Below are 25,693 nucleotides of genomic sequence, written 5' to 3'. Positions count from 1 at the left end.
GCTCTACCACTTGAGCTACAGCGCCACTTCCGGTTTTCTGGTGGTTTATTGGAGATAGGAGTCTCACGGTCTCTCCTGCCCGGGCTGCCTTTGAACCGCGATCCTCAGATCTCAGCCTCCTGAGTAGCTAGGATTACAGGCGTGAGCCACCAACGCCCGGCAGTAGAGTTTCTTATATATTGACAGTGATTTATTTTTAAATGCGAACTTTTACAATGGAATTTGAATAGAGCAGAGCTTGCTGTTTAAAAAAGCAGAGATACAAGGAGCCTGGGCCTGTTGTTAGATTCACATTTAACACATTTTACATTTCTCATCTTTCATCAGTGGCTCTGCAAGTCACATTTGCATACTGACTGAGTTAAGCAGGTACCTGTTACCATGGCAGCAAGGAACAAAATGAAATCCATTGTTTCGTGAGGTGAGAGATCCCAAATGCTACTGGTGCAGGCAAGAGAAGGGGAGAAGCACTGTGGGCTTTTGCTTTGAATAGCTCCCGGGGTAGGAAGTTAAATCTGTATAACAAGTCCCCCGGGGACTGTGGGTTTGTCAGGTTGCTCTTGTCCATGGTCTCCAAAATGTACCTTGACACACTCAATAGACAACATGGATCCAACTCTAATCCCACTTGTAAGGCTGCAGATACACATTGGCTTATATTAGACAAACATGAAACAAAAGGATTTTCCTATGTGAGTAGGTGATAAATAAGCACATATGTTTTGTATCTGTCTATGCTGAGGGGATGCTGATAATAATATCACTGACTTTGCCTTTTTAAAAATAATTAAGACTCTTGTGAAAAATGATTTTTTCTGCAAGCATTTTTAAAAGTCAAATGAGATGTCCAGTGAAGTAAGTTAGAGTCAGAGTTATCTGCCAGCAAGTTGCTAATTAGAAAAAAGAATTTTCTTTTATTATTTTGATCATGGCTCTTTTCTGAGTGTTCATCAAATGCTTATTACAGGCAATGAATATGGCCGGTTCTCTATGAGGTATTAGAATTCATGACCCATGCTTAGTGAAATTAGGAGAAAGAAAAAGAAAGAAGAAAGAAGGAAAGACAGAAACAAGGAAGGAAAAAAGTTGCTGTGTACTGGTGGCTCACACCTGCAATTCTAGCTTCTCAGAAGGCTGAAATCTGAGGATCTTGGTGTGAAGTCAGTCAAGGTAGGAAAGTCCTTGATACCCTTGTCTCCAATTAATCAACAAAAAGCCACAAGTGGAACTGTGACTTAAGTGTCAGAGTACTAGCCTTGAACAAAAAAGATGAAGGGCAGTGCCCAGGCCCTGAGTTCAAACCCTTATACTAGCAACCAATTGACAATGATTAGCATTTTCCCTTCCCATTTCTTTGTAACTTTTGTCACTCTGTATTACTTAAAAAAATTCTATTGGGGGGGGGGCTGGGAAGGTGGCTCAGTGGTAGAGTGCTTGCCTTGCATGTATGAGGCCCTGGGTTCCATTCCTCAGCACCACATAAGAAAAAAGTCGGAAGTGGCACTGTGGCTCAAGTGGTAGAGTGCTAGCCTTGAGCTGAAGGGCTGAGGGACAGTGCCCCCGCCCAGAGTTCAGACCCATGACCGGACACCCCCCCCAAAAAATAAAATAAATTCTATTGGGCTAGGACACTGTCCTTTTGTTGATTTGATTTTTTCCAGCACAGGACAGTCCCTTGGAGAAGCTTTGTAACTAGATGAATACTAAATAAGTGGCAACTTTCAGCAAAGGCCACTCAATAATGTCATTCATTGAATGGGCTTTTGTGTATTACTATGACTAATTGCTAAATTCTACCTATTACATATTTTATTAAATATGTTGGCTTTCTTTCTTCAAAGTTCAGTTTTCTTTCTAAAGATAAATAGTTTAAATTGGCAAAAATATGTGGTTTGAAAAGATACGATGAGAAGCATATGATAGTGACTCACGAAACCAGAAAGACAAATTAACATGTACACAAGTGGATCTAAGTTCATATAGACCCTTAAAAAGGGTGGAAAAGTGCACTTGTTGATTTGATTTAACTAAAACTAGTAAATGAGAAAAAGATTTGATGCTGAGTCTTCAGTGTCTTATTTGAGGTAGACGGACCTAATTTTGTTTTCTCTCAGCTTTCAGGTACATTCAGATTGTTTGTGTGTGTACATGTGCATGTTTGTGTGTGTGTGTGTATGTGTATGTGTGTGTGTGTGTGTGTGTGTATGTGTATTGTTTTTGTTGTTGTGCCTGAGTGCTCTCCATGAGCTTTTGTGCTCAGGGCTCTGCCACTTAAGCCACAGCTCCACTTCTGGCTTTTTGGATACTTAATTGGAGATAAGTTTTACAGACTTTCCTACCTGGGCTGGCTTTGAACCTTGATTCTCAGATCTCATCCTCTTGAGTAGCTAGGATTACAGGCATGAACTACCACAGCCCAGCCTCAGATTGTTTTTATTCATGATACCCCATGATCCTAGCTCCCTTGCTCCTTTGCTTTCTGCTTTTCTCCCAGTTCCACTGAGGATACGAGGAGGCCCACAGGCACACGTGTCTTTAGCATGTATTTATAGATACCAGACTAACTGTCCATGTGGTTCTTCACTTTCCAGGGATGTATTCTTGGACTGTGCTGTGCAGTGTGTCAGACCAGGAGGAAACAAACACCAACATTGCAAATAAGCATGTAGAAATTTGTTAGCATTGTGATGGAGCAATTTTATCCGCTGAATCTAAAAATTCATTAGGTATTGCATATTTTTAAATGTTCATTTCTCCAGCATTTATATTATTATTATTATTTTATCAAAACAGTCTCTATAGAGAAGCACTATTCTAATAGTGTCTGTTACTTTACAGCTATCTTTAGATTTTCTATACTGATACCTTTGCTTTTTTTTAATTTAATTTTTTTTCCAGTCCTGGTTTGAACTTGGCTTAGACACTGTCCCTGAGATTCTTTTTTTCTCAAGGCAAGTGCTCTACCAGTTGAACCACACAGTCAATTTAGGAGTTTTTGAGTAGTTTATTGGAAATAAGAGTCTCATGGCCTTTCCTGCTCCTTTCAAACTTCTTAGTAGCTAGGATTTTAGTGAGCCACTGGCACCATTGCTTTTTTTCTAGCTGATACTTCCTGGTTCTTACATCTTACCAGAAGGTCTCTTCTACATGAGCTCTCATAAATTTCTGCATGGAGGTTCAGCTGAAACTTCTATAAGCCAATATGGACCAACGGCACATCATCTAACATTCTTTGCCAGTGCACAAGCTACTCATGCTCTGGAGGCTTCACCAGAGACACCCAGGGACTCAAAGTCAGGAGCAACTGGATTGAGTCCTGAGTACTGTCCTTTGTAAGCTGAGGGACTTTGCGGGAGGAAGTTGGTTACACCTGTACTTCCTGACTTACTAGCAGTGACTATTGTAGTACCAGTCATTAAAGGTTTCTGTTTTGTTGGTATCAGAGTTTGAATTCAAGTTATTAAGCTTGCTGGGATGTTTGATAGGTCCTCTATCCATTGAGCAATGCTGCCAGTCCAGCTTTTTGCTGGTTAACTGAAGATGACATCTCCACTTAAAACTCCAAGGGACTTTTCTGCCTCAATTGGCTTCAAACCTTGATCCTCTGGATGTGTCTCATTAGTATACAGGACTACAGGTGTGAGTCACTAGCATCTGATTGATTTCTATAGATTTTTTTAATAACTTTACTGTAAAGGCAATAAAGGGGGAGGGGTTACAGTTACATAAATAAGGTAACAAGTACATTTCTTTCCAATTACTCCCTCCTTCACTTTCTCCTACTTACCCTTCTCTCCTTGTTCCCCTCCCACAAGTTGTATATTTCATTTCCAACATTGTGTCTAGTGACTATCATTGTTGCATTAGTTCATCCTTTGTCTTGCTGTTTCTGATTACCTTTCCTTTCCATGAATCAAATAGACTTATATACAAGACAAAAGGTACAGAAAACTAAACTAGAAAAAAATAGAAATAACTGCATACAGGACATAATAAGAACCTCCTGTTTCTAATTCTTGGAGTTCATTATAATACACTTCATTATATATGGTCCTATGCATTTAGTAATTGGGCTATTGTGATTCCTTGTTAAGCATACCATAGACATATTCTAGTTATTACCAATAAGGGAAACCATGCAACCTACTTTTCTTTGGACCTGGCTTACTTAGCTTAATATAATTTTTTCTAGGTCTTTTCATTTCCTTATGAATGTGGCAATGACATTCTTTCTGATGGAAGCACAGAACTCCATTGTATCTATATACACCATATTTTCTTGATACATTCATCTACTGAGGGGCATCTGGGTTGGTTCCATATCTTAGCTATGGTAAATAATACTGCAGTGAATATGGTTGTGCTGGCAGCTTTAGTATAGCCTTGTTTGTAGTCATTTGGTTGAATGCCCAGGAGTGGGATTGCTGGGTCATAGGGAGTTCTATGTTTAGTCTTTGGAGGAAACTTCATACTGCTTTCCAGAGTATTTGAATAAGTTTACATTCCCACCAACAATGTAGTAGCATTCCCTTTTGGCCACATCACCTCCAGCATCCAGTTGTTATTAGCTTTCTTAATAATGGCCATTCAAGTTGGGGCAATGTCGAATCCTAGTGTTGTTTTGGTTTGCATTTCTTTTATGGCCAGAAACATTGAGCATTTCTTCATGTATCTATTGGTCATTCTTATTTCCTCTTTAGGGAAGTCTCTGTTTAAGACTTTAGCTCACTTATTAATGGGGTGGTTGTTTCTTTGAGGATTTTTTTGTAGGATTTAATTTTTTGAGCTCTAAGTATATTTTAGATATGACACCCTTGTCTGTTGTATGACTAGTGAAGATCTTCTCCCAATCTGTGGGCTTTCTATTTATTTTGCTATATCTGTCCTTTGCCATGAAGAAGCTCTGCAGTTTTATGCAATCCCATTTATCCAACAATTCTTTGATTTGCTGTGTTTTCTGGTCTTTATTAAGAATGTTTTGAGCTGGGTACCAGTGGCTCACACCTGTAATCCTAGCTACTCAGTAGGCTGAGATCTGAGGATTGTGGTTCAAAGCCAGCCTAGGCAGGAAAGGCTGTGAGACTCTTATCTCCAATAAACCACTCAGAAAACTTGAAGTGCACTGTGGCTCAAATGGTAGAGTGCTAGCCTTTAGCTGAAAAGCTGAGGGACAGCATTCAGGCCCAGAGTTCAAGCCCCATAACCAACAAAAAAGAAAGAAAGGAAGAAAGAAAGAAAGAAAGGAAGGAAGGAAGGAAGGAAGAAAGAAAGGAAGGAAGAAAGAAAAGGAAGGAAGGAAGGAAGGAAGGAAGGAAGCAAGCAAGCAAGCAAGAAACCAAGAAAGCAAGCAAGCAAGTTAGTTTTGATCTGTGCCAAGGAGCCTTTGTGTTTCCCCTATTCCTTCCTGTAATGTTTTCAGGGTATCTGCTCTTACCTTAAGGTCTTTGATCTATTTGGAATTGATTCTGGTGCAGGGTGATACATGAATATAGCCACTTCTGCTGGCACCATTTTTTTAAGGGGCTGTTTTTTGGCTTCTATCAAAGTTTAGGTGGCCATAGTCTGCATGTTCATTTCTGGGTCTTCAGTTCTAGTGCATTTGTCCTCAGGCCTGTTCTTATGCCAGTACCAAGTTTTTGTTTTTATTACTGTGGCTTTGTAGTAGAGTTTGAAGTTTGCTATTAATATTACTCCAGCACTTTTCTTTGGTTTCTGCAGATTTTTAATGGGTCTCAGGGATCCAAGTCATTGGGACATAGGTGCCATTACTTGGGTGCTATAATGAGTCATTCATAAGATACTTTTCCCTATAGGCAAACCCAGCACAACCAAAATAAAATTGAATAAAATAATATCTCAAAAAGGAAATATGTCTAAAAATATCTCATCCTGAAAACCAAAAATAAATTGGCTGAAACACCTGAATTTTTTCAGTATAATTTTAGTTAGGTAAACATGGAAAAGCTATATTTCCCCATAAAAGGAAAGAATGCTTTTTGTCAGAGATGGTGGTTGGCAATTGTACCCAAATGCACAAGGTCTGTTTTGCAAGAAAATTTCTCTTTCTTGAAAGCAAGTTGTTATAATAATTAACATTCAGAATTGCTTAGCAGAGAAAGTGTATCCCCCAACAGCCTTCTTTGTAAGATAATTACCTAAGAACATAGACACTTAGGTGTGAACTACAGTGCTTAATCATGAGGTACTTAAATGGAATGATTGTTTTAATGTGTGCACTAAATAAGTATATTAAAACTGCATTATGGACTCATAGCTATGTAGAATGTGCTTTATTAGGTTTTAAAAATAGACCAGCTGTCTTCAAAATAAGAAGAAATGCACTCAATCTACAACTAAATCACCTGCCAAGCAAAAGGATACTGGATTTAAGGGAGTGGATTATACTTTTGTAGTCAAATGATTTTTGGTAAAATGAATGGGAGTTTGGAAGGAAGATTATAAACAAAATTTAGAGAAGATTCAGAGAGTATGATTTAAGAGGTATATAAACTCTTGGCTAGACAAAAGCAATAATCCAAAGACATAATTCACTACAACTGAGGATCAGGAAAGTAGAGTAAACAGATTATTTGAGGGTTTATAGTCTTAGTCTAAGTCTCTAGGCATATACACACAGCGTATATCACACACAACACACAACACATACCATCACATATAAATTCAACACAGACACCATACATGTACTCACATACCAACCACACACATATAGCACACACATACCACAATACAACACACATTCACATACACCACACACATAATACAAAGTCACACACACACACACATATACATATACTCTGTATGTGATAATATTTCCTCCAAGTCCTCGTGTGGATCTGAATAGAACAAGGGGAAACATTTTGTAGAAGAAAACACAAGCCCATTTTCAGCAATAATGTCTGTTAGACTTGTATAGCATCACCGTCTGTCAGGGAAGTGGTGAAATCACCAGACTGCTGAGTGATTCAGAATTAGATCAGACAGAAAGAACACTTTAAAAATACTCTGTAGGAAACAATCTTATGTTGCCATTGTGGAAAAAAATGATTTACGTAAGTATTTTCCAAATGTAACTTTTCATGTAGTTTAAAATAGAAAAGTTTTATATTTATAGAAGTGACAAAGTTAAAGCCTATCTTGGAAGAGCTCATCATATGTAACAATATATTTAATATTCTGAGTACTGAATTCCCTTGTAAGCAGCATGTTAACCAAGCTAATTACCACTTGAGTTATATCTCCAGACATTTTGTGTTTTAAGATAGAGTTTTGCTAACTTAGCCTGGGCTGATCTAAGCTCATAATGCTTCTAACTCTCACTCCATAATAGCTTGGAATTAAAGGAATGTACCACCACATCTGGTTTATAGCTGAGATCTTAAACATCCAAGGAGGCCTGTGGTATTGGATAGTATTGGAACCATAACCAGGTGGCCCTAGTGAGAGACATTCAGTTCATTGGGTGGATCTTTTGAAGGTGACTGTGAGACTCCAGCCCCTCCCTAGTCTTCTCCTTTACTTCCCAGCCATGCAGTGAGCAGCTTTTCCCCAGGTACTTCTTTTTTTGTTAAATTTAAATTTTCTTTTCTTTTCTTTTATTGTAAGGGTGATGTATAGAGGGATTACAGTTACATAAATAAGACAATGAGTATATTCCTTGTTGAACATTGTTACCCTCTCCCTCATTTTCTCCCACTTTCTTTTCCCCTACACTCACCCCCCCAAGATTAAAGTTCATTTCCAACATAGTGTCTTGTGAGTATCGCTGTTGCATTGGTTCATCCCTTGTCTTTTGTTTCACCATTTTTTTTATTCTCCTTCCCTTCCTCAAATATGATAAACATATATACAAAACACAGGGTATGAAACCCAAAAACAGCGACAACAGGGGATAAACCAAAAGAAAAAAAATGAAGGAAAAAAGAAATTATTCACACAGTACATCAAAAAACAAAAACACAAATACCCCCCCCAAAAAAACCCTCTTGTTTCCATATCTTGGAGTTCATTTTGATTAGCATAATTTTATATGGTCATACGTACATAGCTATTAGCTATTGTGAACCTTTGTTAGGACTACCCTAGATGTATACTAATCATTATAAATGAGGGAAACCACAGAGCTTATGTTTCTTTGGGTCTGGCTTACTTCACTTACTATGATTTTTTTTCCAAATCTTTCCATTTTTTTTTTTTACAAATGGGGCCATGTTATTCTTTCTGATGGAGGTATAGAATTCCATTGTGTGTAAATATCCTCTTGACCCATTTATCTACTGAGGGGCATCTGTGTTGATTCCACATATTATCTATGGTAAATAATGCTGCTATAAAACAAACAAGGGTCTCATATCAAAAATATTCTTAGAAATGTACTCATTACCTTACTCATGTAAATGTAACCCTTAGGTACAGTATCTTTACAATAAAATAAAATTAAAAAAATTAAACCCTTCAATAACAAATCCTCAAAGAAATACCACCCCATTAACACATGGGCTAAAGAATTAAAAAGGGACTTCTCTGGAGACGAAATAAGAATGGCCAATAGGCACATGAAGAAATGCTCAGCATCTCTAGCCATAAAAGAAATGTCCATCAAATAACATTGAGATTCTACCTCACCCCAATTAGAAAAGCCATTTTCAAGAAAACAAATAATAAAGTGCCCACTCCTCAGCAATTACCCAAATGATCACACACAATGCCATACTAAAACTATTCCAACACACTTCTGCCATGATCTCGTGCCACAGACCAAAGCAAGACCAAGTTGTCATGACCTGAAAGCCCTAAAACTGAGAACCAAAATAATTCTTTCCTCTTTATAAGTTTGATTTCTCATATACTTTTCATAGTGAAGGAAAATTGACTAGCAGAGCTTTGTTGTGGAAGTAATACAAATGTGTATCCAACTTCTTTCCCTACAACCATGAAAACAATAGTGAAGAAGGAGCTTAGCAGACAGAACTGTAATTAAGAAATTTTTACTCCTCTAATTTTATTTCCTTGTGATAGTGTGTGTGTGTGTGTGTGTGTGTGCGAGAGAGAGAGAGAGAGAGAGAGAGAGAGAGAGAGAGGAGAGAGGAGAGAGAGAGAGAGAGAGAGAGAGATGAAAAATTTAGGAGTTAACTGCATGTGTATTATTCATTTTAGTTTGCTTGTATATAATGTATTATAAAATTAATTTATAATCATTCTTAAAAATTATTATTGCAGTTGTCTATAGTTGGACAGAGGTATGAATGCTCTAACTCAAGCATAATTTCAATCTGTAAAATATTCATGTACGTTATACCTTGATCTCAAAATTGATCACCTGGCTGCTAAAATTGATTGTCTTAACTTATCACTTAAAATTAATAAACTGTCTTAGAAGGGAACCTTACTATTATTGGTGGGAGTGTAAACTTGTTCAACCACTTTGGAAAGCAGTATGGAGGTTCCTCAAAAGACTCCACATAGAGCTCCCCTATGACCCAGCAATCCCACTTTTGGGCATTTACCCAAATGTTCACAAACAAGACCACACTAAAGCTACCAGCACGACTATGTTTATTGTAGCATTATTTACTATAGCTAAGATATGGAACCAACACAGGTGCCCCTCAGTAGATGAATGGATCAAGAAAATGTGGTATATATACACAGTGGAATTCTATGCCTCCATCAGAAAGAATGACATTGCCCCATTTGTTAGGAAATGGAAAGGCTTGGAAAAAATTATGTTAAGTGAAGTAAGCTAGGCTCAAAGAAACATAGGTCCATGGTTTCCCTTATTTGCAATAACTAGTATAAGTCTGAGTCAAGCAGAAAAGGTCAGATAAGTTGATGTTAGGGAAATGAACCTTAAGATACGTATTCAAATGTTTTTTTTTCTTTCATGCATGTGTTTCTAACACATTTATAAGATTATTTCTTTGTTGCTTTGTATGTCCCTCCCCCACGGTATAACTCCTGCTTTCACTGTATTTGATGTCCGTATAATTTGTGGAGGGGAAGGGTAAAAAAAATCGTTTAAATAGGGATACAGGTGGACCCATTGCAACAATGAGATGTACAAGTCATTATGTTGAAAGTGAACTTTACAACTTTGGTGCAGGTGGAGGGAGGAGGATTGGGTCGGGGGGGGGGGCCAGGGAGAGGATGGGAATGGATGGGAAGGGAAAACAAAGGAGGAGGCTACAATGCATGATAAGAAATGTACTCATTACCTTGCCCGTGTAATTGTAACCTCTCTGTACAGTATTTTCACAATAAAAAAGCATAATATATAACAAGAGTTAGCCAGAAAAAAATTAATAACCTGTCTTAACCCCTCAGCAAGCAGTTATGAATGGGTACTGATTACTCTCTGGTTAAACTAACTATACAAATCTAACTATACAAATTATGTGGCATTGGACAACTAGTTTTGTTCTCATCATCTTAACATTAAAGTTTCTATAAATATTAAAAATAAATTTTTAGTAGAGTTGTCCTTAAAAGTTAAATTTTGAACACATGTGATCAATATGGTAGATCTTTGTGCTGTAGTTAAGACTTAGAAAGGATCAGCCTGAGACTGGCCTGAAAAATAAAGTAAAAAGAGCTATGGTGACTTAAGTGGTAGAGCAATTGTGTAACAAGTTCAAGACCTTGAGTTCAAATCCCAGAACTGCCATAAATAAATAATAAGTTAAACAAAGTTATGAAACATCTGTAAAATTATGAACATATGTATCATGACAGGGAAGCAAATGAGATAGGACGTGGTTGGGTTAGAACCCAAAATCCCTTTTCAACCACTCCCCACTACTTAAGACCTCTTACTAGAGTTCATCTTTTAAAATTTCCACCACTTCCCAATAGTGCCAATATAGGACCTTCACATTTGATAAATGAACCTTTGGTAAACTTTTATGATCTCCCAATTTATGACAGCAAATATACCCCAACTGTGTAACATAAATAGCATCATTCCTATTGCCCAGGAAATTAAATAGGGGATTAGTCATATGAAGAAATCTTCACAATTTTACAGAGCTAACGAGTGTGAGAGCAGAGATTTAATATACTTAATTCACACTTATTAAAAATGATTTTTTCATACTATTAACTGTTTTCATTTCCCTATAGAAATTGAATGACATAATTTTCCAATGAATCTGTGTATCTCTTCTATAGTTTATTCTAAGAATAAGTTGCAAGCCACCATAGTTTTGCTTTTTGCTTACTATTCAGAATCTCTCTGTGACCTTCATCTGGGTAACACTTCATTATTGATTGTCTGTCTTTTCAATAGGTTGCTTCTATATTATTATTGTGTGTGTGCACATGCTCACGTGTGCATGGACACATGCACACGTGCACATTTGCTTGTCGTGGGACTTGAACTCAAGGCCTGATTGCTGTCCCTGAGCATTTTTGCTCAAGGCTAGTGCTCTAGAACTTGAGCTACAACTCCACTTCCAGCTTTTTGGTGAAGATAATTGGAGATAATTTCGTGGACTTTCCTTCTCTTGCTGGCTTTTTTTTTTGTCAGTCATGGGGCTTGAACTCTGGGCCTGGGCACTGTCCCTTTGAATCATGATTCTTAGATCTTGGGCTCCTCAGTAATTAGTATAACAGGAATGAGCCACTGATGCCCAGCTTCTTCTGTATTATTTGAGGCTAGCTGCAGTAATACTGAAATCTGAAACAGTAGTCTTTTTTAGAACCAATGAGTTGACAGATTTCCTATATTCCCTTTGAAGGGCTCAAAAATATCATATGGGTGTTGTCATCCTGAGGGCTGATTCTTCTGGCCACATGTCTGCCTGTGTGGTCAGTGGGAACTCTAAATACTTAGGGTGGAGATACCTAATTTGGCTTATCTGACTTTAGTGCTATTACCAGAAGCTGCAAATGCTTAGAACCATGGCTGAGTCAGAAGGCATGGATGTTGGATTTATTCTGACTGTTGCCTAGCATTAATTGAACCTCAAAGCCAGAAATCCCCAGCTCTTTGGAAATCTGATTTTCTCAAGTTTTCTACCCCCTTATCATCTTGGATTTTGTTTTTATTTTCTATTTTCAGATGTATGATCGCTTAGATACAAATTGCTGTGGATTCAGACCACGCAAGGAAGATACCTGTGTGCGGAATGGATTGAGACCAAACTGTGGTGACCCCAGTTCTGTGACTCTAGCCCACATTGTCCAACGAACACATGACCCAAGGCATTTGGTCTTTATAGACAATAAGGGTTTCTTTGACCGAAGTGAAGATAACTTAAACTTCAAATTGTTGGAAGGCATCAAAGAGTAAGTTTTCTGATTGGAGTAATATACTTAAGTATGTATACATACCCTATTAGATTTAATCCTTGAAAGGATTTTTGATGTGAATCTTGGAATAGAGATCTAGAGAAGGGAAACCAAACATAAAGGTAGCCAGAGCACCTTTCAGCAGCTCAGGAACCTACAAGATTCATACCATGTTTTCTGTCCAACATGTTTCTTGGCTCTCATTGTAACAAAGCCTTGTGGGTTAGATTGGACAAGCATAGGAGTTCCTAGAATGGGGACTGGACAAGCGTAGATAAGCAGTGGGCAAATGCTCTGACTTTAGGGAACAAGGTAGAACATGGGAGAATGTAACAGACATGCAGATATTGACATGGCAGGAACTCCTATTTTGTAATAAACAACAATTACTTCAATACAGGAGAAAAAGACAGCCAGTTAGGGAATAGGACACAATATAATAGGACAGCTGCTGTTGAAGCCAGACAAAAGGGCTTTTGAAATAGATGGGGAGAGGGAGATATGAAATAGCAGAAATGAAGGCAGAAGAAGGCTAGCTAGGGAAGTGTGGTTATATTCAGGACTGACCAAAAATTCAGGGGAAATCTAAAAAATTTGGGGACATCTGACAGGACGTAGAAAAGATTTAGAGTGGACAGGGATCTAAAACAAAGAAGGAATTTAGTGTGTCAGAGGTAAAATGCAAGAAGTGATTATGAGGCATTTGATCTTACAACTATTTGTAGAGAGAGGAGATTAAGATTCCCTCGTGGCAGGAAGTAGCTATAAAATCTGAGCTATACAACCTCAACTTCAGAAATTGTGGCTGTACTATCTGCTTCACTTCACCGCAAGTAGATATGCCTCCATTTGCTTCCTGCTTTAGTCAAGAATTAGACTAAGGAATTAGGGTTAGGTTGAGCACTTAAAATTATAAGGGTATATTAGCAGGATTATAAAGTGAATCTAAGTGACAATAGGAAAGCATCCTAGTAAGTCTAAAATTAGGGAAGCATTCAGCTCTTCCAAACCTAAGCCCATTGTTTTTTCTTGTAATAACCTGAAGCATTCATGCTGTTACCATTAATCTTGTTAATAAAGCTGAAAGAAAGCACAGCACATAGAACACGTGCCTAGTATCAGTGAGACCTTAGGTTTTATTCCTAGCACCAAAGCCCAAAGCAAAAGCAGGGAAACACAAAAAACATAAAACTATTGGTTATAAGCCAGGCACCGGTGGCTCACGCCTGTAATCCTAGCTACTCAGGAGGCTGAGATCTGAAGATCATGATTCAAAGCCAGCCCAGGCAAGAAAGTCTACGAGACTCTTATCTCCAATTAACCACCAGAAAACCAGAAGTTCTTCCTAAACTCTATGATTTTATGTACTATATGGATTTTATATACTTTTGACATCAAAAGCAACACTGTGAGTTCCTGGAGTTTTGTGAGACCCACTTCCTTGAGTTTTTGCCATGTCCTTCCCCATTAAGACCCTGTTGCTCACATCTCTTTGTGAATCAAAAGCAGAATTCTTTTTTCGGCAGATTCTGTTTTTACAGGAAAATTTATGCAAAGAGAAATTTACCTTCTTAAGTCATCACTTACTCAGTTGATATTAAAGGGCCTTAAAATTCCTCTTAGAGGGCTGGGAAGGTGGCTCAGTGGTAGAGCGCTTGCCTTGCATGCCTGAGGCCCTGGGTTCGATTCCTCAGCACCATGTAAGCTGAAAAAAAAAAGCTGGAAGTGGCACTGTGGCTCAAATGGTAGAGTGCTTGCCTTGAGCTAAAGAGCTGAGGGACAGTGCCCAGACCCAGAGTTCAGGCCCCACAACCGGACCCAAAAAAAAAAAAATTCCTCTTAGAATTAAAAGTGCCTGGAGCATATAGTTCATCCATTTCACACATTCAGATAAATATGAATTATTTTATTTATTTTTTTCAAAGAAGATTAAACTTTAAATGCATCATGAAAAGTATTGGGCTTAAGGCTAAACCTTCTATGAATATATATTTTTCACATTGGAAAACAAAGTTGAAGACATTGCTAATCTCACATTTATGCATTGAGAATTCCTATTAAGCAAAGGTCATGAAGGGACCAGTAATATTTTTGTTTTCTTTTATTGAAAGTATTAGTCACTGAAGAGAGTAATAGTTTTAACACTTTTTATACATTTTTATTGTAAAAATGCTGTACAGAGGGTTACAGTTACATGAGCAAGGTAATGAGTACATTTCCTACTGAGCATTATTGCCTCCTCCTTTCTTTTTCACCTACCATACCTTACATCCCACCTCTACAACTACTCCCCCCCTCACCTACAAAGTTGGAAAGTTCTTTTTCAACAAAATGTCTTATACATCTCATTGTTACAATGGGTTGATATTTTAATGGTCCTTATTTAAGCATTTTGTTTTTTTCCCTTCCCCTCCCCGAATTAGAGAAGTATATATACACTTGTGTATATACAAGATGCAGGGCACCAACAACCAATACAGTGAAAACAGGGGTTATACCGTGGGGGAGGAACATACAAAGCAACAAAAAAAATCACATGGTGCATTATAAATATGTTAGAAACAATAGTAAGAAAGAAACTTTTATCTCATCCTTTCTGCCACAGCTAAATCTGTTGAAGGGCTATAGAATTTATAACTCATGGATTAATGATACTTTCATGGAGAAAAAAATGCTATTTAATACTACAGCCCATGTGTCATGCAGGAACTCATTAAAAACGTTATTTAATGTGATACTCTGAAATTTGTTAAACATGTCCAGCTCTGAGGCTTTGGGCCTTTGGGTATCATCAGAATCACCAGGCCCTGGATCCCTGGCATGTACACACTCTGTACTATCTATGCTGTAGTTGGTATGTCATGTCACCAATTCCAGATAAAGTGTTTATTAGATCTGGGAGCCAGGTGCTGGTGGCCCACACTTGTAATCCTAGCTGCTTAGGAGACTGAGGTCTGAATATCGTGATTCAAAGCCAGCCTGGGCAGGAAAGTCCATGAGACTCTTATCTCCAGTTAACAACCAGAAATCTGGAAGTGGCGCTTATATAGCTCAAGTGATAGAGTGCTAGCCTTGAGCTGAAGCGCTCAGGGACAGCACCTAGGCCCAGAGTTCAAGTACCAGGACAGTCAGAAAAACAAAAAAAGAATCTGGGATTTTTGGCAAAGTGTGCTCTTGAAGTAAGTGCTTCTCCTTGTTGAAAAATTTCAAAAACAACTGAGTTTATTCAAAGTTCCAATAAGTGCTGGTATTTTCACAATGCCTTTTTCAGATCCTAAGGAGAGCTGACCAAAGCCAAGTTAGGCATTTGGTACACTGTCTCCTGTAATATTTGAACCAGACAATTTACAAAGCTCATCAGATACTATACATAGCAATTCTTGAATTTGTACTTTCTACAAAAGAGAAGCAACTGTAATATATTCCCTAGGTAAAATAGCTAGGACCTTTCTAAAATGACATTAGGTCCCTGGTAATAAAACTTGAATTTGACTAGATTTATTTAAAACTGGCTAGCTTTTCCTACTGCAGTGGCTGAGATAATAAACATAATATAGAAGGTTTGCAGCTTTGCAGGTTTAATTCCATGACCATTTGCTTCTGTTGTCCTTATAATGGGAGTTCTTAGAGAAGTCTTGTTCATTGCATATCCAGAAATTGAAGTCGAGAAGAGGAGGAATGGCTGAAGTCCTTCTATCTGCTTCAGTGGCATGACCCCAAAGATGTAAAGACCTCCCACTAGGCTCTACTCCTAAAGGCTCCACCAGCTCCTCATAGTGTCACCAAGGGAACCAAGGCTCTTGGGGACACCTGATATCCAGAGTATAGTAGAATTTAACACTTCATTTAAATATAATGTTATCAAATAATCCAACATTCCAAACACATAATCTGAATCAAAGGCAATTCTTCCTCTAATTGGACACTTTTGAATGATTCCTTTCTCATTGTACCACACAAATTTAGAATTGTCACACTTCAAATTTAGTTGTGTAACTTTTACTGGGGGAATGTTAATTAACAACACTATCAGCATTTTGCATCAAATTTTTTTTTCACAAAAATCTCACCTTAACATGATGAAGGTACTTTTCTAGAGGTTCTATTGGTAAAATGAGTTTAAGTAAATTAGGGAAATATTTTTGGTGACCTAATGGAATACTAATTCTGTACCTTTCTTTGTCTGCACACAATGCGATTAAGTCAGATAGTAGTATATGAACTTTTTAAATAAGTTTTTTATTGTGAGAATACTGTATAGAGGAGGGGTTACAGTTACATGAGAAAGGAAATAAGTACGTTTCTTATCAAGCACTGTTGTTTCCTCCTTTGTTTTTCCCCTACCATCCTTTCCCTCCCATCTCTACAACTACATCCCTCCACCCCCGCCTAAATTGTAAAGTTCATTTTTTGACATAGTGTCTTGTACATCTCATTGTTGCAATAGGTCAATCTGTATCCCTGTTTAAACAATTTGTTTTTTCCCTTCCCCTCCCCAAATTATACCAACATCAAATACAGTGAAAACAGGGTTATACAGTGGGGGAGGGACATACAAAGAAACAAAAAAATCACATAGTACATTATAAATTCGTCAGAAGCAATAGCAAGAATGAAAAAAACCACTTGTATCCTTATCTTGGGGTTCATTTCATTTAACATCATCTTATCTGACCTTTTCTGCTTGTATCAGACGTATACCAATTATTGCAAATAAGGGAAACGATGGGACCTATGCTTCTTTGGGCCTGGCTTACTTCACTTAATATAAATTTTTCCAAGTCTTTCCATTTCCCAACAAATGGAGCAATGTCATTCTTTCTGATGGAGGCATAGAATTCCATTGTGTATATATACTACAATTTCTTGATCCATTCTTCTACTGAGGGGCATCTGGGTTGGTTCCATATCTTAGCTATGGTAAATAATGCTGCAATAAACATAGTTGTGTTGGTAGCTTTAGTATGGTCTTGTGATCATTCAGGTAAATGCCCCAAAGTGGGATTGCTGGGTCATAGGGGTGCTCTATGTGGAGTCTTTTGAGGAACCTCCATACTATTTTCCAAAGTGGTTGAACAAGTTTACACTCCCACCAACAATGTAGTAGGGTTCCCTTCTGTCCACATCCCCTCCAGCATCTGTTGTTATTAGAGTTCTTGATTCTAACCATTCTAATTGGGGTGAGGTGGCAGTTCAATATTGATTTGATTTGCAAAACTAGAGGCTAGAGAGGTTGAGCATTTCTTCATGTGTCTATTGGCCATTCTTATTTCCTTTTCAGAAAATTTTCTCTTTAAGTCTTTAGATGTATAAAAAATTCAGTTCGCTTGAAACATGTTCTAGTATATTATTATTAAGAGAGGTGTCAGCTTGGCAGTGACAAAATGTTTTGGTTCTCAAGGTATCATTTGGTAGTGTGATTTATGTTAGATTAATGAGGAGCAGAGTAATTTGGGAAGGGATAATTTTTTCAAGCAATTACTAAGCATGAAATATCATGTTATCTTTTCAGGTTTCCTGAATCTGCAGTTTCTGTTTTGAAGAGCCAGCACTTACGGCAGAAACTCCTACAGTCTCTGTTTCTTGATAAGGTTTACTGGGAAAGTCAAGGAGGTAGACAAGGAATTGAAAAGCTCATCGATGTGATAGAACAGAGAGCTCAAATTCTTCTCACCTACATCAATGCACATGGGGTCAAAGTAGTACCTATGAACGAATGACAAAGATCTTTTGGCTAGATTGGTTTTGTTTAAAATGAAGTAAACAAACCTAAATCATTCTGGGAGTGAAGCAGTATAGATAAATACATAAAATGAACAAATAGCGAGACCTGCATGCTATATGCACCATGAAAAAGGGTTCTAGAAGCCGGGCTCCATTGGCTCACACCTGTAATCCTAGCTACACAGGAGGCTGAGATCTGAGGATAGCGGTTCAAAGCCAGCTGGGGCAGGAAAGTCCATGAAACTCTCATCTCCAATAAACCACCAGATAACTGGAAGTGGCGCTGTGGGTCAAGTGGTAGAATGATCGCCTTGAGCTGAAGAGCACAGAGACAGCGCCCAAACTGAGTTCAAGTCCCACCACCAAAAAAAAAAAAAAAAGCGTCTAGAAAAGATACTGTTAAAATAGCTCTTGTTTATATTTTTGTCTAAAGTCATAACTTTATATCCTTGTTACAGAATAGTCCCAACTATCATTCTAAAGTGCCTTTAAAGTAGCTATCTTGGTATTTGATGTCAGTATAACCCAAAGATGTCCAAGCCTTCATATTACATTTTATACTATGTTAATGGATCTAACCAAGTACAATGGAAAATGTTTATTGATATTCTCCTATTGCTGATTGTTAATACAGCCATTCCACACTGCCCAGAGATAATTCTACATTGAAGAAATGAGGCACATGTTGTGGGAAAAGATCTGTGTCTCTAAAATATATTCTAACTAAAAATGGTAGATTAATTGCAAAACCACCAGTATATTTTCTATAGTGAATAATAATCAATGGTCAGACTTATGTGCTCCATTCCTTCTTTGAAATTTATTTTATTGTCAGCATAGAAACATCCACATCTAACAATTTATATGTGCTAATTTCATAAAGTTACCTATTGCAAATATATTTTCAGAGAATATCCCTTAAATGGATGATATAAAATTATTTTGCCATATTAAAAAGAATATACTTGGTTTTCTATATTTTATTCATTGTATTTGGTTTGTATTCTGTATAATTATATTTAATTGATATTGCCCTGCTATTGACAGTAAATCTAGATATTGAATATATTTAAATAATTTTATCTCATTCCAATGTGAGATCCACAAGCAAAACAAGTTAAAACTTAATTCTGATCAAGTCTCCCCAATGAGAACATATATTAGAAACAAAAAATGAATTTGCCAATTATAAGCCTTAATAATTTTTACCAAACATCCCCTACCAAAGTTTTAATGAGATTGGTAGGGTTTGGACATAATTGCATTCATTTGTTGGGGTCTTTATGTTTCTGCAAGAAACACAGGTCATCATGTCATGGACATTCATAAATTTTAATCTAGAATAAATCATAATTTCATCCCCTGACATGTCCCTTATTTAAAGATTCATTTTCTGGTTGAGTGTGGTGGTAAATACCTATAATCCCAGTACTTGCCAAGTCAAGGCAGAAGTATGGCAGGTCTGGGCTACATAGTGGGACCCTGTCTTCCCTTGCCTCAAAAATGTTTTTACGACCTTTCCTTTCTTTGAATGTCTAACAAGGACAAATGATGATTCTTTTATAATACAGTCCATCTTCCCTTTATAGTTCTGTTATTTTTGAAGTAGGTTATTAACTAAAAATGTTTACCACATTGCAGCCAGGTGCCGGTGGCTCATGCCTGTAATCCTAGCTACCCAGGAGGCTGAGATCTGAGGATCATGGTTCAAAGCCAGCCCCGGCAGGAAAGTCTGTGAAACTCTTATCTCCAATAAACCACCAGAAAACTGGAAGTGGTGCTGTAGCTCAAATGGTAGAGCACTAGCCTTGAGCTGAAGAGCTGAGGGACAGCGTTCAGGCCAAGAGTTCAAGCCCCATGACCGACAAAAAAAAATGTTTACATTTTCTGCATTTTGAACAAGGATAACTAAACATCAGTGTGAATTTATGCTATTAATGACATTACAATATAATCTAGGTTTATAAAAAAGATGGACTATTGGTTTTAATTTATACTGGCATATACAAAAAATAACTTGCCCAAATAATGTTTGCTACAAGAGAAGAAAGACCAAAGAGAAAAGGAGCATTTGATCATGGCTCACATAGGTTCATATTCAAGGATTATGCTTAGTATCTTTATTTTTTGCTCTTACCCTTGGAAAAGTGATCTTTGAAGCATTCTTTTCTTCAAATTCTCCACGAAGGCCTTGAGTGCCTCTTTCTGCTCCTACAGATTCATGGTGATTGGTGGCTTCTACCACCAATGAGCTGTCTCTCATAAATCATCTTCATAGTGAAAATAGCAGAATAAAGGTTTGGAAAACATATGTTCTTCTTTGAACTGCTGACTTGAAATAACTTTTTTGGCAAGTTTCCTTGGGCTTTGTCTTATCAAGGTGACATACTTGCATTTAATAGGCTATTTTTAGGATTCGCTATCTTAATCCAAGTTTGTGATACCAGTGATGGAATTTCAAGCACCTTAGAAGGGAGCCTTCAGCTTTACTTCTAAGCATCCTGGTTCTTCCACATGTGGCTTTCCTGTATTTCCCCCCAGTTATTCCAAAGTCCTGAATGTTAAATAAAAGATTCAGGGAACCATGTTTATTTTAGTTGCACTTACCTTGAAACAATATATTTTGTTTTGTAATAAATAAATAATTCATGCTGTGTTATTTTTGAGTAATGGATAGTAGAAGCTTAAACTTCAATTCTAATAGTAATACTTTCTATCAGAAAGTGTGAATATACTTGTGGCTTTCAAAAGAACAATTTGGTTTACATAAGCACATTATCTTGTTTATTTATAATGTTACAAAAAGATTGAAATAGGAAAATTTACCATGGCAGACATTCAAGAACTTACCCCTGTCTCTGACTTATTTCCTTAAAGCAGTTGCTAAGGAAATAAATGTTATTTTTTTAAGGTTAAAAATCTGTAATAAAATGATAGAAATAAAAGGTGTGTGACTTTTTTTGTAGATGGGTTCTTTTTTATTTTACATATGGGTCAGTTTTCAAAAACCAAATATGGAAGGAGATTTTAGTCTTCATTCACAGAGAAGAGAGCAGTCAAAAGTTCCATTGGGCTGGGTTTGTGCATATCTTGATTTCATCAAGTATGTTCACATAGGATGGTATGCAAAATAGTTAGCAGACACCATATATCCTAAGACAATATTTCATTTATGGCTCACTTTCTTTACTTATCAGGAAGCTTAAACTATTTTAAAAGTTTTTTTTTTGGTAAAATTCGTATTTTTACATTTATTAGGCACTGGGTGCCTAATAAATCTTTAAAATCATCCTTAAAATATTTATAAATTGTAAATTTGTGTACTAGCCTGTATTCAACTGTATCTTTAAGTATGCATTGCAACAGATGAATAAGATATTTAGATAAAGATTCATTTCTACATTGTTAGGAAATTCTAACATTGATCTCAGCATAAAATGAGTAAGGCACAGTTAGAATGCTATCCTAAAATAGATATGGAAATTGTAAATGAATATTATAAAAATAATAAATGTCTTTTTCTAAAAATTAGATATTCTTTTCAAGAATCAAGCTAGGTGAGTTTTAGCTACTCAGGAGGCCAAGGAAGGAACAACACTTGAGCCAGTTGGAGATGAGCCCAAACAGCACAGTGAATATCTATTTTTTGTTGTTTCTAAATATTAGCATGTTGTGCATTGCCACCAGACTTTTATTAACTGATGTTTTAAAGTCTGATGTAGTGGTATATACCTGTAATGCGAACACCCAGGAGGCTAAAGTCAGAGGATGATGAGTTTGAAGCCAGCCTGGGCTACATAGTAAGATCATGTCTCAAAGATAACAGCAGCCACAAGAAGGAGGAGCTTTCATTTACAAGAGATAATCTGAGTTGTCAAACAAATTATCTGAAACTTGGAAATGTCCAGACGTGATTTTTCAGTTAATATAAGGGTGCTTTTCAGTTAATATAAGGGTTGATTATTCTAGCAGTGTTGAATGGCTGCAGTTATGTTGCATATTTTCATCCCATAGAGATACAAATAATTATTACTAGTGGTAAAACAACCTTAATATTTATAACTTATTGCTCTCTTATAAATTAACCAGCTTTATACTTAGTTCAGAAATCCTATCATGATATTGTCTATAAATATATAGTTTTCAAAATACTTCTTAAAAATGATTTTACTATCTTATTTACTATCTTATTTGAATAAAATTTTGGTACGTAATTTATTTTATATTTGCGTAAGAACCAATTTACCTTTTGGAACATGGTGCTTTAAGAAACTTCTAACTGAATCCTATAATTTTTTTTCTGCTTGAGAGTCATGATTTTAAATTTCTGAAAATTTTACTTATCCAAACTCCCAAAGGATAGTTGTATAATTTTATTATCATGTGACCCCATGGGATTATTATCATTTTCAACACACACATTTTGAGATTAAAAAAAAACAACAACAACAGACTGAAGGAAGCAAAGTGATCTGCTCCAATTTCCACACATGTTTAATCTGCAGTCTCTTTTGCTGGAACTGATTTAGCAATCCAGAAAGCCAAAGTACCAAGATAAAACAAGGAATCCCAATTATATAAACCCAAAAGTTCTTCCATTGAGGTAGTTAGATGGAGTAACAATGTGAAGGCACTTTTTCTGGGCTTGGGGAGAATGAAATAGAGTTAAGGTAATAACTTTTCATTATTGACTGGGATTCTTCACCTTTTGTTCTGTGTTCAGCAGAGCAGAGGTACAAATTAATAAGCAAACTTTGAATGCATAAGCCATGGCTTGTTGCCTATAGTCAGTCTTTACATTATATATTTGGGAACAAACTATAGGATAGTAATTTTTCTAAAGGTTGTCCAGAAACAGAAATGAACCTGTAAAACTAGAGAAGGATTTTTATATTCATATTAACTTGATTCTAGTTATAGCCTAATGTTGACTACTAATATTCAAAGTGATAATTTAAAATCATTTTATGGCTAGATAAATAGCATCACTCTGTCCTGTGTGTATAATTGTGTTCCAGTATGGTGGCACAATAGTACATGCTTACTCAACATGAGTTCCTTGAATGAATATGCATTACCTTATGTCCTGTGTGGTGCCACCATTCAACATTTTATAAGCTGGATCACTCAGAAAGGCTGATTAAAAGTACAGTCTGCCTATAGTTATGTATGTAGTTTCAAGGGGGTTCTTAGATCTGTAGACACCCATTGATGGAACTCTTTCCCCAGCTCTTGTGCTTTCCCTGGTTAAGGATACAAGTTGCTTGCCAATGTAATTAGCAGGATGGGAAATTACATTATATACTTTAGAAGGATCTTCTCTTACAATGCTTAAATTTACTTCTTATATACAAATTTGAAAGTTTAGTTGTTGAAATAAAATAGCTACTTATTTAAACAATGAAAGTCGAGCAGTCATTTATTTTAGATAGTTTTTCAAGATTTTTTAGCCCCTATCTTTAGTCCCCAACCCATTGCCATTTATTTAACCAATGATAGAATGTAACCTTTGTTCATTTCTATTTAAACCTTTCATTTGCTAAAAAAAAAAACAAAAAACAGATGCTGTGATTTGTGAAGGATTTCACTTTTAAGAGCATAACAGAAGCTATGATAATATATAGTGTTAAAAGAAGTTACTTGATCATTGCTAATGGTTTTCTGAGCACTGCCATAATGCTCTAACCTTAAAAAATGAACTTCCTAAATAAATGAATATACTTTTTTTTTCCACTAGAGTTCAACATTCATGCAGGGATGTACTGCCCTTTTCCACTGTTCCTTGGGCCTCTTGGATGAGTTCAGTGTCTACTCCTTTCACCTTTTGCCCCCTTTTCTTTCCCACACAGCTGTCTTATGTCAAACTATGGCATCTTCCCTACTTTCTAAGCTCTTTAGTCCCCCGGGATAGAGCTCTGCTTAAGAAAGGGCTGACTCAGAGTTGCTGGCAGATTCTTTCACAACCTCAAAATGCATGTGGGAGGTGGGGAAGTGAATGAAGTCACAGAAATCCATTCTTACAGGCGGAGTCCATATGCTTCAGTTAGCTCAACACTATTTTCCATTGTGGAAAGATTGGTACCCTTTGACCCTCATGATTACAAAATGTATTTCTTTTTTGTTGATAAAAATACAAACAAATAGGAGCACATTGAGAAATTCCTGTGCATCTTTGTTCTAAAACTATGAATTTCTTGACAGATCTTGTCAAGGTTTTCTAAAGTCTTTTGTGACCAAGAGCTAAAATAAGAAAATCAAGAAAACTTCCCTTGTTTTTTTCTCTAGTCACATGTACAGAAGAGCTAGCTTTGCTATGTTTCAAAAGACAAAAAAAAAAGGCTTCCAAGGCTGAGGTCAGTCACTAAATGAGATGGAAACAGCTGTGATTTTTGCAGTGTCTGCCAACAGTTTCTTTAGCTCCAGGACATCAGGCATTATTTGGTTTATAAAGTACCCTATGTTACTGGCTTTACTGTGTTGAAATGTGTTCTGTCTCATTTCAGGCCCCCAGGAGTGTAGAAAATTGAGGCAAACACTTTTTTTTTTGTAACTTAACAGTATTTTTAAAAAATGAACTGTGACCTAGACATTCCTTCTAATTGTGTGAGATTATGATTAAGCTTTTAAAATTCAGGTCCTTCAAAACAGAACAATAGAATAACTTATAGCTTCTCCTATGAAGGACTCCATAGTATGTTCTCTCTCTTTTAATTTTGAAAGTACTGAGATTGAATGCTTGCTAGGAAAGTATTCTATAATTTGAACCTTGCCTCCAGTCCTGCTTTTATTGCATTGGTTATTTTTTGAGGTAGAGTCTTACTTAAGGCCAAGGCTAGTCTGAGCTGAGATCCTCCTTCTTATGCTTAACCATGTTGGTGGAGATAGTACAGAAATATCACTGAACTAAGACATTGATTGAGATAATCTTGTGAAATTTCAGTGCCTAGGCTAACTTTGATTGATTTCTGCCTCTCAAGCAGGTAGGATTACAGGTTTAAGCTATAGCACCTGAAAAATCAGGTAACAAATGATGGTTAAAATATAAAACATTATCAAAAGATTTAGTGGCAGCACTATTTGTTGATACTACTGTGTCATTTCTTTTTTTTTCTCTTCTCTTATGTAATTTATTTTGTATATCGCAACGCTCAAATACTGTCTCCAGTAGAAGACAATACAAACATATACTGTGGTTAAAGGGCAGGATCCAGAATAGAAATCCATATTTAACGACAAAAGTCATAATTAAACCTTGAAGTTAGCTCATGTTCTCTCAATCTCCGTGCTAGCAACATTTTGGACCAGATGATTCTGTCATAAGCAGATGCTCTGTGCATTGCCACATGTACAAACAGCATCATCCATGCTCTCTACGCATGAGCTGCAGTAGCAAAGACTCCTCTAAAAAGGGCAAGCAAAGTCTCTTGATGTTGCAAAATACCATCTGGGACAACATTGTAGGGATACAGATGGACCCATTGCAACAATGAGATGTACAAGACCTTATGTGGAAAAACGAACTTTACAACTTTGGACGCAGGGTGGGGGCGGGGGCGGGATGGGAAGGTATGGGAAGGGGAAACAAAGGAGGAAGCAACAATGCTTGATAAGAAATATACTCATTCAGGCTGGGAAGGTGGCTCAAGTGGTAGAGCGCTAGCCT

The 25,693-nt window shown here is 36.9% G+C and overlaps 1 protein-coding gene across 1 annotated transcript in view; it reads left to right on the top strand.

The window, feature by feature from the left end:
- The window catches only part of Fam198b (family with sequence similarity 198, member B), a 52,499-nt gene extending 34,301 nt beyond the window's left edge, over nt 1–18,198 (top strand). The window contains exons 4-5 of the mRNA XM_013029832.1: nt 12,077–12,303; nt 17,819–18,198. Coding sequence (XP_012885286.1) covers nt 12,077–12,303; nt 17,819–18,026 — 435 coding nt within the window. The 3' untranslated portion in view covers nt 18,027–18,198. The remainder of the gene's footprint in view (nt 1–12,076; nt 12,304–17,818) is intronic.
- The last annotated feature ends 7,495 nt before the right edge of the window (nt 18,199–25,693 follow it).

This window comes from Dipodomys ordii, unplaced genomic scaffold (genome assembly GCF_000151885.1).
Source record: "Dipodomys ordii isolate 6190 unplaced genomic scaffold, Dord_2.0 Scaffold123, whole genome shotgun sequence".
In the NCBI taxonomy this organism is placed as follows: Eukaryota; Metazoa; Chordata; class Mammalia; order Rodentia; family Heteromyidae; genus Dipodomys; species Dipodomys ordii.
Note: the sequence above shows the minus strand (reverse complement) of the source record. Positions and strands in the feature narration are given on the sequence as shown.